At 38.4% G+C, this 15,869-nt stretch overlaps 1 protein-coding gene across 2 annotated transcripts in view; it reads left to right on the top strand.

Annotated features, from left to right (window-relative positions):
- Positions 1-4,731: 4,731 nt before the first annotated feature.
- The window catches only part of AIFM1 (apoptosis inducing factor mitochondria associated 1), a 35,368-nt gene continuing 24,230 nt past the window's right edge, over positions 4,732-15,869 (top strand). Inside the window, exons 1-2 of one of the 2 annotated variants that reach the window (XM_019716998.3) lie at positions 4,732-4,971; positions 13,522-13,652. In XM_019716998.3, coding sequence (XP_019572557.2) covers positions 4,866-4,971; positions 13,522-13,652 — 237 coding nt within the window. In that variant the 5' untranslated portion in view covers positions 4,732-4,865. Of the gene's footprint in view, positions 4,972-12,186; positions 12,330-13,521; positions 13,653-15,869 lie in introns of both variants that reach the window. The other variant, XM_019716997.3, reaches the window with a different exon arrangement.

The following is a 15,869-nucleotide window of genomic DNA, read 5'->3' as shown; positions in this document are numbered from 1 at the left end:
TCCCTCCCAAGCCTTGGGATAAAGGGATGCTCTGTTTTATTGAGGAAGCAGGTGCACTGGAGTGCGGGAGGAGCCAGGGAGGGCGCTGCCAATACACGCTGCAGGGCACCGGTGTGCATGTGTAGGGGGAGTTACTGTTTCTCTCATAGACTTGCCAGGTGTGTGTGTGTGGGGGGGTGCGTGCCAGGCGCCAACCTTCCCTCATCACACCACGAACACCCATCTTCTGAGTGTTCAGGAGAGGGGCTCCCATTGGCTGCCCCAGTCAGTTGTGTTTGACTGGCCAATGGGGAAGGCCGGCCACCGGAGGGAGCCATTCAGGGGGTAGGAGAAGCGGGGAAGCTAGTGGTGGCAGCTTCAGCAAAAGGGGACTTTGTTTCTGGGGCTAACCATTCCAAGCCCAGGTGGAGGCATCTTGGGACAAGGCATAAATCTCACAGGGTCTTGCATTCCGGAGCCCTCTATGTATTCATAAGTCCTTGCAGAATGGTGGAGTTTCAAAAGGAATTGGAAACCCCTAGGAGGGTTTACCCCTCTGCAACTGAATGTAGAACAAAGTGGTTGGGTCTAATTTGTTAGAAGCCTAAATTACGCTTGGAAAATGATAAATGAACAGAACTAACTTTCTTATGGTATTGGGGAGCAGCTTCCCAAAGCTTATTAAGCATCACACATCTTGGTCAAGACCAGTATTCCCTTTCCCAAATGTGATTTGCAGGTTCACAATTTCTTTAAAATAACTTGACTGAGGTACAATTTACACACAATAAAGTGCACCACTTTCGTGTTTGCTTTAAGACTTTAACCATCCTCCCACATATTTCATAGGCTAATATAATATTAACATACGCCAGTAGCACTGACATGACTTATTTGCTAATGTCATCAAGGTCAGGGACTCCAGCAACACACATGAGCTGCCATCTTACTTGTGTGGGGCTGAACTGCAGAAGAGACAAACATAACTAAATCCATTCCCACTGTGAGAAAAACAATTCAGTGCATCAGTGATAGGTCTGTAAACAAAGTGGAATATGACTGCTCAGCCCAGTCCAAGTTACTCAAAATGGCTGGGGAAATGGGGTCTTCTAGTTATACCGTGTTTCCCTGAAAATAAGACCTAGTGAGACAATCAGCTCTGATGCGTCTTTTGGAGCAAAAATTAATATAAGACCTGGTATTATATTATATTATATTATATTATATTATATTATATTATATTATATTATATTATATTATACCCGGTCTTACATTATAGTAAAATAAGACCCGGTCTTATATTAATTTTTGCTCCAAAAGACGCATTAGAGCTGATTGTCTCACTAGGTCTTATTTTCAGGGAAACAGGGTAAGCTTTTTAGTTGAGTTAGCAGATATATTTATAGCTAACTCTTTTAGCATATATGTGGGTCAGCCATTTCTAAAACCCTAGATCATGCTATTCAATATTAAAACAATCTCAAGAAGGATTTAATCTTAGTTGGATAATCCAAGGTCATCATTATGAATACCAATTATCATTGTACAGTGGGAATAGCAATCACCATTGTACAGTATTTTTGGTTTTTATGGTTGGTTGATGTCTAGATAATAGTTTATAGCACCATTGTCGTCTGTGTTTGAAGCTAATGCTCCTGGTGATCATTATCTACAGAAGAGCAGCTATTAAAAGGCGGGCAGGTAACTATGAATTAGGCATATCCAACAGGTAGAGCAGAAAGAAGCTTTGCCAATTTATAGCCAGAATTAATGCTAACTTTCTAATATAAAAAATATATACCCACATAAGATTATTTAGATGTACTAGGTTTACAATTAAGTTTGTGAACTTATTGCAATGATGTTGCTAACATTGTTTTATATCAGTGGGATTATTCATTATGAATTTGTACCAACTGGACAGTTAACCAAGTTTACTATCTGGAAGTGCTGAAAAGGCTGCGTGAAAAAGTTAGACAACCTGAACTTTTCGCCAACAACTCAAGGCTCTTACATCACGACAATGCACCAGCTCACAGGACACTGTCTATGAGGGAGTTTTTAGCCAGTAAACAAATAACTGTATTGGAACACCCTCCCTACTTACCTGATCTGGCCCCCAATGACTTCTTTCTTTACCCGAAGATAAAGGAAATATTGAAAGGAAGACATTTTGATGACATTCAGGACATCAAGTGTAATACGATGACAGCTCTGATGGCCATTCTAGAAAGAGTCCCAAAATTGCTTTGAAGGGTGGACTAGGTGCTGGTGTCGGGTGTATAGCTTCCCGCGGGGAGTACTTCAAAGGTGACCATAGTGATATTCAGCAATGAGGTATGTAGCACTTTTTCTAGGATGAGTGCGCGAACTTAATTGTCAGACCTCACATGCATCCAGCAAAAAACTCGTCACTGAGTCTGAGAGTTCACATTATATTTGTAAGGTAGAAACATTAATTTCTGGAGACTTGATATCTCAAAGTGGGCTCCATTGCCTAATAAAAAGTGTTTGTTACCTCTGTGGAATGAGATTTCGGGGAATTTCCACTTATATTTTTGGAGTTAGTTTTTGATGTGTGTATACTGCTTTTACAAAAAAAGATGAAATATAATTTTTAATTAAAAGGACAAGAAATCTACCTCATTGCACCTATTGCAAAAATAAGTTAAAAGTGCTGTACAATGCCTTTTCTTTGTTAATTGTGCATCATTAAATGACTGTCTTTCAAATGTACCCAGTTGTTTTCATAGGTACCTTATCATCATAAGTTTGACAGTGTTTTCCAAAGCCTCATCCACCAACAGATATGATTAACTTTATTTAATCAATCCATGTTTATTATTGGCTTTTAGAAATAGCAAGAAATATCAACATTTGTGAAACTTTTAAAATACTAAATATAAATATTTTTTACCTTATTGTGGAATTGATATTTTCAATATTTATTCCCCAATGCAACCCTAGGGGAAAAGTTGCCCACTGCCTGCACTTCTGAACATTACTCTTAATGAGCAAGGGATCCCTGGATCATTTTCACCCAGTAAAGACTGCTTCCTGGGTTAAACTTCCTGAAACAATGCCTTAGTAATTTCATTCTCTATCCCTATTCTACTAAAAGCCAAAAATAATGTCATCACCTACATGATTGCGGCCAAACGCTTTGGCTAGTTCAAATCTGGCCCCACCATATTAACCTGTCCTCATTTACTTCCTAGTATGTACTCTCTGCCATTGTCTCCTGAAAATGAGCTGGGTTTTGTTTCTTTTATACTGCCAAGCCTTTTAATTTAAACAGCATGGTGCTTCCTCTAAGATGCTTTATGAATATTAGCTCATTTAATCTTCATATCAACCCTGTGAGATTGGTAGATGAGGAAAGTGAGACACAGTTAAGTGACTTGTCCAAGTGGCAGAGCCAGGATTCAACCTGGGGCAGACTGGATCCAAAATCAATGGTGTTTAACCACTAAAAATATTACCTTCGGTCCAATGTATTCACCATCTGAAATATCATTTCTCCTCCTCCACTATTTGAATTTCACTACTCATCCTTCAAGACAGGCTCAAGTAATACTTCTTGCATGAAGTCCTTCCTTAGCTATTTCATCTCATATTCTTTTTTCTTGCTCTTGCACTACATCAGATATTATTATTTAAAATGACCAGTATACGTCATCTCCCCACCTGGACAGTGACCACTTCCTATATTTTTCATATCCCCCAGAGCTCTTTTCATATAGTCCAAATGGCAAGTGCTCAATAAATACTTGTTAAGTGAGTTATGTAACCCAAAACTTTGAAAAAGGCATATGTTATGTTTTGCATACAGCCAAAATTTATTTCCAATTTAGCTTACATTTGATAGTCAAAACACCTATTTACAGTCAGCCCCGCACCCTACTCCTCCCACAACTCTGAAAGTCCTGCTTAGGCTTTCTCTCACAGAAAATCTGTGAAGCACGAGCGCTTTTTGCCAGCAACTGCTCTCAAAAAACGAAGTCATAATAAAATAGCAAGAGACTATCTGCAGCATCTGATACAGCATTTAGGACTCAGAATTGCACAATATAAAAGCGGTACGGCAAAAGAGAGCGAGGAATGAATACATGCCCCAGAATAGTGGTAAAGTGCCCAGAATAGGGGTTGGGTGGGAAGGCAATTTGTAAAAGACGGAAGTCTAATCCAAATCTGGAAAGTCAGGAGCTCCGGCTCAAATCTATGGAAAGACTGGAAGTGGAGTGCAGCCAGAGAGCGAATCCGGAAGGCTTAGTACTCAGTAGTAGCTAGTGGCCTGAAACAGAAAAACAACTCTGGTGACCACTAAACTATTGTGCGTGTCTATGTAATTTTACTAACAATTGTCACCCCAATAAATTTTAAAAAAAAGAGAAAAAAAAACAAAATTTGGTGCTGAGGCCACGTTTTATGAGGTGCTATTAATATCAGTTCCCAACATCGACACAGCGGCAGCACTCGCCACAACAGCCAGGCAAATCGGCCCCACGGGCCCCTCCTTGGAGAGCTTTTCAAACTCGTTGAGCCGAACATACTGCCACCAACCCGTGAAAACTAACAAGCAAGCCCAGGGACTTTGCAAGGGTGCAGGAAGCTAGGCGCATGCGCAAATCTTCTCTCTGTGTAGGCCAATCACAATGTGGCGCTGAGTACTACGCCTGCGCAGTAGGCCTCCGGTCGCGCTTCCTTTTCCTCTGCACTAGTAGGCCGGCTTAACTGTCCAATGCCCACGCCAAGCTGGGAGGAGGAGCCTTCGTAGAGTGCGTGTGACGGGAGCAGGGGAAGCGGGCGGGGGCCCACTGTGTTTGACCCGTGTGTCGGTGCGTGAGAAGAAAGGAAGGAGGAGGTACGGAGTAGCGGTTGCCGAAATGTTCCGGTGTGGAGGCCTGGCGGCGGGTGCTTTGAAGCAGAAGCTGGCACCCTTGGTGCGGACAGTGTGCGTGCCAGGCCCGAGGCAGAGGAACCGGCTCCCAGGTGACTGACCCATCCGGGGCAACCCCCACCTCGAAGACCAAGGGTCTGGGCTGCACAGGCTCCGTATGCCTCGCAGCTCACCCCCCCACCCCAGAAAAGCTTAAGACACAGTGGTGAGAATTCCGAGTTGGCCAGATCCAAACCATGAGTTTTCCAAGCCGTGCTGACCTGACCTTCAAGGGAATTGAACCCTGTAGTCGGCTTGAGGCCTTTTCCTGAGAGGGTTTGCTGTTCAGGGATAACAGAACAGCTGGCTGTCTAGTAGTGTCCATTGCCACCTCCAGGCCACCCCAGGTCCGCCTTTTTCAAGCAATGAGGTAAGGTAGACTTGCCATTTACCGGTTGTGAGACTTTAAATGGGATACTTAAGCCCCACGCTTTAGTTTATTCTGTAAATAAGGGTATTACTTGCCCTACCTTCCAATCCCCAGATGAGATCCATAGATTTAAGGACCCTGTGAATGCCCTGGGAAACAGAAACAGTGAAGTGCAAGTAAGGAGTCAATTGGTTGTGCACCAGTCAGCAGGAGAACTGACCCAGAATTAATTTGGGATGTCTGGTCAGTTTTAATCTTAGTGGTCTTTAATACTTCAAATAAACAGTTTGCAGAACACATTGTATTTGCTCTCCATGAAGTTGTTTCATCAAATTTTAGAGCTGCAAGTGATTTTGCAGTAAAGTTTAACCCATTCATTTTATAGATAATAAACTGAGGCAGAGAGGTGAAATTACTTGTCCACAGTCATGTACCTAATTAATAGGTATGGCAAAGGATAATTTGCCGTTCTTTGTGCCCCTAATCGAATTGCCACAACTCCACACTGCTTCCTAAAGTTTGATCTCGAAAGGTGAAGAATGAGTCTGGTTCCTCTTTAGCCTATTGTTCATTAGATATCTGAATTTATCTTGAGCATACTCATTTTCAACCTGCACAACTTCATGGGGGTAAGGAATTATCCACCTGTAGGAGGTGCGTTTTTTTGTGTTTCTGTTTGTTTGTTTTTAAATCAGTAATGTTTGACTACCCGAGGACACTCACATTTTCAGTGTCAGAAGTTATCCTTGAGGCCTTTACAATGTGGAACCACCTTCTGGGTGCTTTAAAAATGAAAAAGTGGAAAACATTTCACTTAGATTGTTATCTTTGAAAATGTGCATTTGAACAGTTTTTCCAGTTACTGTGCCTCAAGAAAATGTTTTCTGATGGGTGTATTGGAGATATGTCCTAAGACATATTGTTCTTGGAACTTAAAAGCCTCTGCCTTACCTTTTAAATGAATACCCCGTCTATAATGTCATCTGTGTGGGTTTTGTGCAATGAAATGAGGGTGCTCTATGCACGGTGCACAGAAATTTACACAGAAACTTAGGTAAGTTGAAGATTTTCATCCACACTGACCTTTCAAATCCTGTGTACTTATTTTGCTTAAAACTCACAACTTTTACCAGCATTCTGAAATCTGACCAAAAGTTCTCATCAATTAAATTTGGATTTCCAAAGTGAAATTGATTTATTAGACATTTGAAGGTGGTTGGTGATATTGGAACTAGTACTGAAAAATTACAGACTCAAACAGGTTTTTTCCATTACATGACTTTGTATGAAGGTAGTCTGCTGTAGATTATATTCTGACTTCTTGACCTCTCTTTTCATCTCTTTATATACACTTATTTTTTGTCCTTTGGCCAAGCACCAGAGTATAACATCACATGCCTTTAGAAGTAGGTGGAACTGAGGTAACAATTTCAAAAAGAAATGATTTTATCATTTTAGGAATTTACCTTGTTTTGCGGCTTGATTACTAATTGCTTTTAATCTGATTTCTTTTTCACATAGTCGCATCTATCATATGTTTTTGCATTGTTTGTTTATATACCATTTCCCTCCTTTTTTTTTCTTCTTCTCCCTCAATTCTTTGCCAGAATGTTAGCTGACTTTAAGCCTACCTTGAAATGATCTCATCCACATCTGTCATCACTCTCAGGTTCATTTCCATTATACTGTGTTTCCCCCAAAACAAGAACTAGCCGGACAATCAGCTCTAATTTGTCTTTTGGAGTAAAAATTAATATAAGACCCAGTCTTATTTTACTATAATACAAGACCGGTTCTCATCTAACATAATATAATATAAGACCGGGTCTTACCTAACATAAGACCGGGTCTTATATTAATTTTTAAAAGATGCATGAGAGCTGATTGTCCAGCTAGGTCTTATTTTCGGGGAAACATGGTATGTTGCCTTTTGCTTTAAAACCATAATTGCTACTATTTGTTTATTTACTGTATTTCAATGCTCTGCCTCTTTCCAGAAATAGTTGAAGGTAATTAATAGTCACCATTTTATGACTTTATGTCTGCATTCAGCACTGAGGAACAGATAGGTTAGATAATAGGTATTTTCTGTTCTGTAGTATTTTATTTGGTCACCAAACATTGTGTTGCCCATGTGATCAAGCTGATCGCTGACCCCTGACCTGAGGGTCAAACATTTGAACATTTTTCTCTATTCGAAATCCTTCTCACCTCCTTATATAGGAAATAGGAAATTGGACTACTTATGGGCAAAGATCCAGAATTCATGGACACTGCCAAATGACGTTCTTTTGGTTGTTTTTTTTAAGCCAAGAAGATCAGCCTTTCCCCACTCTTTCTGCTGAGGCAAACTTTTCCAGAAGAAAATTTTTAGCAAGTCAGCCTTTTCTAGACCAGTTAATGTTATATTTTTTACCATTTTATGGGAGTTGCTGCATATTGTAACTTTCTTCTAGATCATGTTTCCAAAAGTTGCCTGGTCATATAAATCGAGTGGAGGGCCGCCCCCAAACCTACTGAATGAGAATCTCCAGGACAGAGTTCTGGGAATTTATATTTTTTTATATTTTAACAAGCCCCTTGATGTAGTTCATGTGATCAGGCAAGTTTGGGAAATACTGTTTTGAATGAGTAATGACTCTTTTGCTTCTGTTCCACTGACCTAAGGATTAAAAAAACAGATTGAGTGACCTTGAGTCTCTTATGATTTGTATCGAGCCCATTTTCTGATATTCAGAATAGTAGCAGCCATTCTCCCCTCCTAAACTATACACTACCTGGGAACAGAGATTATGCCCTATTTATTTTTGTGTCCTCAGTGTTTTGCACAGTCTCTGGCACATGGTAAATTATCAGTGACTGAGTCCTTGTACTGTAAAGGACTGAACTTTGCAGAACAATTAAATTTATTTTTTTCATCATCTAAATCGTTTTTCCTCTGGTGCCTTTTTTCAGAGTGGTTCACACTCTACTACAGTTATTACTGCTCTGATTCTCTAAAATTCCAGCAAGGGTTGATACAAAAAAAAAAGGCTGATAAACTTTAGTAGTTGTTGGATTCCTTATAAAGACGCACCTAGCTACAGTGAACAGATCATCTAGGCTTGTTCTGTCCTGTATTTTATCCATGTCAGAAAAATCAGTTTGGCATTCAGAAGACAAGACTCAAGAACATGTAGACCGCTTACCATTTGAGCAACCAAGGTGCCTCAATTGTGTGGATGTATTTCTGGAAAAGGCCTTCTGGGAACATGGGAAAACAAGAGATTATAAAATCTACAGAAAAGAACTTGGTGATGATTTAGGTACTATTCTACTGCTAGTCTGTGGTATTCGAGGTTACTGATTTAGTGCTAAGCAACCTGAAATAAATGGGATCTGGCTAAAACTTCTTTGCAAAGAATTCTTCAAAATGTTTGGTCCTTATCACTACAATTTGAAATAATTTTTAGTTCCTTCTTTCCTTCATTAATTCAACAAATATTTATTGAGTGGATACCTACTATGTGTTAGGCACTGTTGCTCTGTGTAACAAGTCAAGAATTGAATCCTTGCACAGTACGTATAGTGAATATAGACAACAGTATTGTATTATAATCACGAGATTTGCTAAGAGACTAGATCTTAATTATTCCAATCACTGAAAGGAAATGATAATGTGGCATGATAGAGGCGCTAATTACCACTACAATAACAATCATAATATGAAAATGTATCAAATTAAAAAAAAAAGAATTGAATCCTAAGTGTGAGGAAGGAAGTGCTATCCCTGTATGTGTGATCTAACTGCAGAAAACCCAAAACAAGTAGACTGGTGCTATAATGACAAGTCAAGGAGTAAGTTGGCTTTCCCAAGTTAGTAAGACAAGTGAAAAGGCATGTTTTAGTTGTGATGTAGAATTTCCTAAAATTTTGAAGCTCCTGGGGTGGGGAGAGATGTAGGAGTAATTTTATGGATAAAAGAAAATTGATGGGAAATATCAACATCCATAGAGTACCTGTCACCTTTTACAAAATTAAAGTCACTTTGTGGGTATGTAAAAAGTTGGTTTAATAATGATAATAGTGTTGTATTACATTTCTTATCAAGCAATATTTTAGATGATAACCAATTCACTTTTTTTTTAATAATTTACTTTTAAATGTCCTTTTTGGGGGCATGTTGAGGCAAAAACTGCTGAACTTTCCCAAATCTACACTGTTAGTTTTATCAGTTTATAAAAAGCAAGCAAAAACTAAATAAACACATTAGTATTATATTAAAATAAAGTTGCTATGATTTCTGGATTTAGAATCTTCTAGAGGGATAAACAAAATTTTTAAAAATTGTTTTCAGTAAACAAACTTGGGGTGAGGTGGGGGGCAAAACTAAATTCATTGAACTAAACCATGTGGAATTTTTTCTACCCAGTTTCATTTTCTAAGCTCTGAGAGTTGTCAATTTCTATTTCTGATGTTTCATCATTTTTATGGACTTCTGAAAATCAGAAGCTTGCCCAGGTTGAGATAAACTTCTCCACCCTTACTCATGTTTTTATTTTCATGATTTGGTATTTCCAAAAATAAACCATTTTATTTCACAAAGTGATGAAGGATTCTAAAACAGGTAAGAAATAAAATTAGTAGAGAAAAACTCATTTTTGATTCTAAGAGTACAGGTCCATAGTCTCTTACCTATAATTTAGAAATCAAAATAGACTAAAAATCAAGTTTTTGTAACTCATTTGCTGGTAAAACCTGACCTGAACTGGAGAGACGCTACTTGGAATCTTTTGTGTATCCCACTCAGTGTGAATGCTCACAGAAACATGAATGTGTGTGACTGGGTTACTGGGTGTTACTAGTATATAGTATATGTGCCATGTACTTAAGACCAAACACTTCTAAGTACTGGAATATACATGTTCCCAGGGTCTTCAGATAAGAGACTAGAGAACTGCATTAGATGTGTCTTCATCCGTCTTTGCCCTGACATTGTGAAAGCAAGGGGGAAAGCTCCCTATTTCTGATCTCCATAAGTACATGTGGAATGCTACTACCAGAGACCATTCTATTTGTCTTTTAAAGCCTGGTCAGACCAGGAACATATCTACCCACCTCTAAATGAGTGATTTCTTAAGGCTGCATTGGCTGAGCTTGTAAGAAATACAGATTTGTGAGCCCCATCCCCGATCTTCTGACTCAGAAAGTCTGGGGGTGGGTGTAGCCATCTGTGCTTTAAGGAACCCTTCAGGGGATTTTGATGCAAGTTTTAGAACCCCTGCTCTAGATCAGGATGGCAAACTATAGCCACTGGCCAAACCCGCATGCTTTTATAGGTCTCTCGAGCTAAGATGGTTTTTATGTTTTTTAAATGGCTGAAAAAAATAGACTATTTTGTAACACATGAAAATTATTTAAAATTCACATTTTAGTGTTCATAAATAAAGTTTTATTGGAACACAATCACACCTATTAATTTATATATTGTCCATGGTTGCTTTTGCAAAACATTAACAGAATCGAGTAGTTGCAGCAGAGACTGTATGGCCCACAAAGCTGAAAATATTTACAATTTGGTCCTTTACAGAGAAAGTGTGTGAACTCTTGCTCTAGATCAGGGGTGTCCAAACTTTTTTCAACGTTTTTCACCAAAGGCCATATGCGGTAAAATACACAAACAGCCGGGTCACTCATTCGAGGTGAAGTACGTATTCCCTCACCTGGTTTATTTAAGTAAACTAAATATATTTTTGGAATTTGCTGAGGGCCAATTAACAATGGATCATGGGTTGCAGTTGGCCCACGGGCCGCAGTTTGGATACCTCTGCTCTAGATCAATAGTCAACACAAGGAATATCACAAACAGAGAAGGTTCTGAGACCTTCCTTCATCTGAGAATGCCAGCATCCTCCTGGAGAAAGAGATCTACGAAACTTCTATTTCCATGTGTGAGAGTTGTTACGATCATCAGATCATTGCATAGCTGCACATAGTTTTACATCAACATAATCTTTTTTTAAATTAAAGTTTATTGTGGTGACAATAGTAAAGTTACATAGGTTTCAGGTGTACAGTTATGTAATACATTACCTATATGTCACATTGTGTGTTCACCACCCAGAGTCAGACAACAGTTTAGTGCTTACCATAGGGTAAGGGGGAGAGAGGTCGTAGATGAGGGTAAAAGGGATCAAATATATGGTGATGGAAGGAGAATTGACTCTGGGTGGTGAACATCAACATAATCTTTGTATTATTTTGGAGGACTGAGAGCCAAGTAGTTGGTAGATATTTTAAATTTTGTCATTCTGAAAACTACATAGTCCAGAATTCTTCAGTTCTTTGGGGGAGATAAATTCACTTAAATTTTTTTTAAAATTTTCTTCTGAGCTTTACCATTTCTGTCTTTCAAGACATAGTACTACCTTTCACACAAGATGGAACTGTGTCCTGGTTAGATTGTGTGGCAGGGTTTTACTATTTTGTGCAAGGTTTAAGCCAGCTGTTTAGATTACTCTTTAAGTGGTTGTTATGATGTCCCAGGTAGCCTGTAGTTAACTTTTTATATCTATTCAGTCATCTCTCCACATTTACTACCTTTATGGTAAAGACGTAAAGAGAGAAGTATTTGATGAACTGCCCATATGTTTTTCATTATCTTTTCTGGAAGCAGTAAATTTCCTCCCTGGGCAGCATTAAACTAAAAGCTCTAACCACTTCAAAAGTGTGCATTCTGATATCTGTCGTATTTGTGTGTACAGTTTTGATGATTTTTTTCTTGGTCGTTTAACAGTGAATGTCACTCAGCCCAGTGGGCAGTAACTCTTGTACAATGCATTGACGTTTAGTCATAAACATGTATTAACTATTTTATTTCTGTATGTGTGTGTGTGTCTTAATAAATTGTGTTCCTTAGGCAACTTGTTCCAGCGATGGCATGTTCCTCTAGAACTCCAGATGACAAGACAAATGGCTAGCTCTGGTGCATCAGGGGGCAAAATCGATAATTCTGTGTTAGTCCTTTTTGTGGGCTTATCAACAATAGGTGCTGGTGCATATGTAAGTAGAAAAGCAGCTTGTGTAAAGAAGCTGCCAAACAGCTCCCATTAATAGACTCAATACTACTCTGCTTTAAAACTTTTGCAACTAATTACTTTTTCTCCTTTTGGAAAAATTTCTAATAAGCCTTTTTTAACGTGCCTACTGTCTAATATCCTATGAAAGCCAATTTGGGATTGATTGAAATTTAATCTCATGTTGATTATCTTTGCTCTTTTCACTTGTCTTTTTACTCTTTAGTTGAAAGCCACTGTGTTCTCTTAGGTTTGACCAATTACCAGGAAATTATATCTTTTCTCTTGGATGTGACACACTAACCTTCAAATAAGGTCAAAATTCATTGCAGCTCCTTAGCACAATATTTGATTTTAACCCATTTGTCAAATATTTTATTTTTTCTCAGCTTGGGATAGATATTAAAAACAACGGCAACAGCCTTCAATCCAAAATATTAAGCATTCCTGAAAGGAAAACTATCCCTGAATCTCACCTAAAAACTAAATTATAGAAGTAGACCTAGCATCTCCAATTTTAGAATGGAGTTTGTGTGAGGCGAGAAATATGGTTTTAACTGCTATATAGTAAGAGCACACAATTATATCTTCTTAAATGAACTCTTATCAACTTAGCGGGTCACAGAGGAATTATTTTGTACATTTTAAAAAAATTTGGCAGGGTTTACTCTGACTAAGCAGATCAGTCTAAAGTTGGATCATGCAAGGTTGAGGAAACCAACTTAGATAACACATAGTAAGACCCTTGATTGAGGGAAGCTGTTTGTTTTACTTAGAGCAAATGGTTGGATATCGTTACAGTTTTAGTTCTTTCTACATTGGTAAGACAGTGTACTTATCTTTGATCTTGATCACTAGGTTAAAAAGAGAGACATGAAAATGGTTTGAAGTTATCTAGATCGTCATTCCCTGACTGACTCCCAAATGTATAAGAAAAGTAGATAGCTCTTGCCAGTTGTGAGTCAAATCACAGTAAAGAAAATAGGTGAGCTCTGTCAGATAACAGACTTTGACAAAATACATATTCTCCTTCAGTCCTGGAGCAGCATTTTTTTTTCTTTTTTAGCACAAGGTAACCAAAAATGTGTCCCTTCCTTTGTGTTGAATGTTTCTTCATTAATATTTAGTGCTCTTTTTATTTCCTTTTGTTTCTTTCTTGGCCTTATCTTTACCTACAGTTGTGCAGTGTCATCACCCAGGATCCCCTTCTAGATCACTAGCGTCTACAGGTGCTTCTGGGAAAGATGGCAGCAGACTAGTATACTTCTTAATTGTAGGAGCAACAGTCACTGGGGCAGGAGTTTATTATGTAAGATGCTTACACTAAAATATATTTTGGGGTAGGGTGGGTGAGACCTTGGCACTAATGAAAATTTGATCCATTAGAATACAATGAAGTATTCACAGCATGTGCTTTCTAGGTACTTATTAAAGGGACATTGTCAGTCATTAGTGAATCCTCAAATCTCATTCTTTAAACTGCTGAAGTACTACCAGATATATCTAAAGCCATACATTTAATGATTATAAATCATCATCAACCCTTTCTTTAAATGTTTTTCCAATTTCATAATTATTTTTATGATGCTAAATTGTATTGTGCTTTAGTGCTGCAAACCTAGCAAGACAGTCTCAAAGAGTAAACATTGAATAAGCAAGTAAAGATAACTTGAACACCATCTATTTTGAATCTTTTTAGGTAAAATGTAATTTTTGTGTTTTGTGGGAAACAGTCAATTAACCCTACTTTTGTTGTGAAAAGACATTTTATTGAATGCTTCTGAGGAGGTCCCAAAAGCCATAGAAATTGCAATATCCTCCCTACTTACTTCCCAGGGTCTATTTCAAAGTAAACTCATTTGGCAGTGTCCCTTTTGTAATCTCTAATTTGGTCAAACTAGTGGCTGAAGTGAAATAAGCTAACACATTTCTATAGATTGTTTTCTTAAATGCCTCTCATTTATAATTCAGATACCACCCGCTGAGTCTTAACTTTTGCATTTCATAGCTCTCTATACTATTCCCATCAGTTCCATCCCATTCATTCAAAAATTGATTTAAAGTGTTTGCATCTGATATGTTTGTAACAATTTAAACCTATTAAACCTCTGGCTTATGTTGCTGTACCAGAGTTGGATGGCCTCCACAGAGCTGACCAGGCAAATCTCTTGATGCCAGGCCACAAGACAGGACCAGTCACTGTTGCTCTATCCTGCCTTCAAAATATCTATGAAGCACAAGTTCCTCTCAAGCCATTCAGTTAAATGCCTCATTGCCCTCAGTGATTTATCCAACACTGGTAATAATAAAGCTACTATATTATAGTGGCTTTAGGTTAAATGATAAGCTTTTGTCTACCTATAGCTGTTACTAAACTATTATGTATAGTTTTGTACTAGGTGATTTTTTTTTAATATATATTGAGTTTTTTTTAAAAAAAAACAACTTTTATTTATTTTAAGTGTGTTTTTCCAGGACCCTTCTGCTCCAAGTCAAGTAGTTGTTTCAATCTAGTTGTGGAGGGCGCAGCTCACAGTGGCCCATGTGGGGATCGAACCGGCAACCTTGTTAAGAGTGCTGCGCTCTAACCAACTGAGATAACCAGCCACCCTTATACTAGGTTTTAAATCATTTCAAATGTGATCTGAAGTGGCTTAATTTTTTTTTCTTCTGAAATTGGTATTAATCTAAAGAAAACTTAAAATCGGAGTTCAGATTCTATGAGCTATGGCTATAAGTTGTTTGTTATTCGTATTAGTCTGCTCTGGCTGCCAAAACAAAATACCACAGACCGGTGGCTTAAACAACAGAAATTTATTCTCTTACAGTCTGAATGCTGGAAATCCAAGATCAGAGTGCCAGCACAGTCAGGTTCTGATGAGAGCATTCTGGCTTGCAAATGGCCACCTTTCCCTTTGTCCACACACGGGGGGTGGGGGGGTGTGGGGGGGTGCCAGCTCTTTCTACCTCTTCCTACAAGAGCACCAGCCCTATAGGATTAGTGCCCCACCCTTATGACCTCATTTAACATCACCTCCCTAAAGTCCTATTTCTAAATACATTGGAATACATTGGGAGTTAGGGCTTCAACATATATACTTGAGATAGTCACAAGCATTCAGTCCACAGCAGTGTTCCTTCATAACTTGTCTCTCTCATATGAGGACATGTTCCTAATTTAAGTATAAATACTACTTTAGCAATTCCTGAGTTGGGAGCCCTTTACCTTCCCCCACTCCACCTTCCAAAAATAAGGGAGCAGTATTAAGAACAAGGAAGACTTTTCGGAAATGTTTTCCAGGGACCTATACTTTAAATCAATGGCTTTTAATTATTTTTTTTTTACCACAATCTGCAGGAAGAAATACATTTTATCTTGCAACCATTATATAACTATAAATACATAAAACTGAAAATTTCAAAATAATACTAGGTGTAATACACTGCAGTAGTTTCTGTTCTCTTCTATTTGTTCTTTTAATGAGGGTCATAACCTACTGAATTGATTTTACAGCCCATTAACGGG

The sequence above is a fragment of the Rhinolophus sinicus genome, chromosome 18 (assembly GCF_057876585.1).
Source record: "Rhinolophus sinicus isolate RSI-liver-muscle chromosome 18, RSI-T2T, whole genome shotgun sequence".
Classification (NCBI taxonomy): Eukaryota; Metazoa; Chordata; class Mammalia; order Chiroptera; family Rhinolophidae; genus Rhinolophus; species Rhinolophus sinicus.
This window is presented reverse-complemented; position numbering and strand designations above follow the sequence as displayed.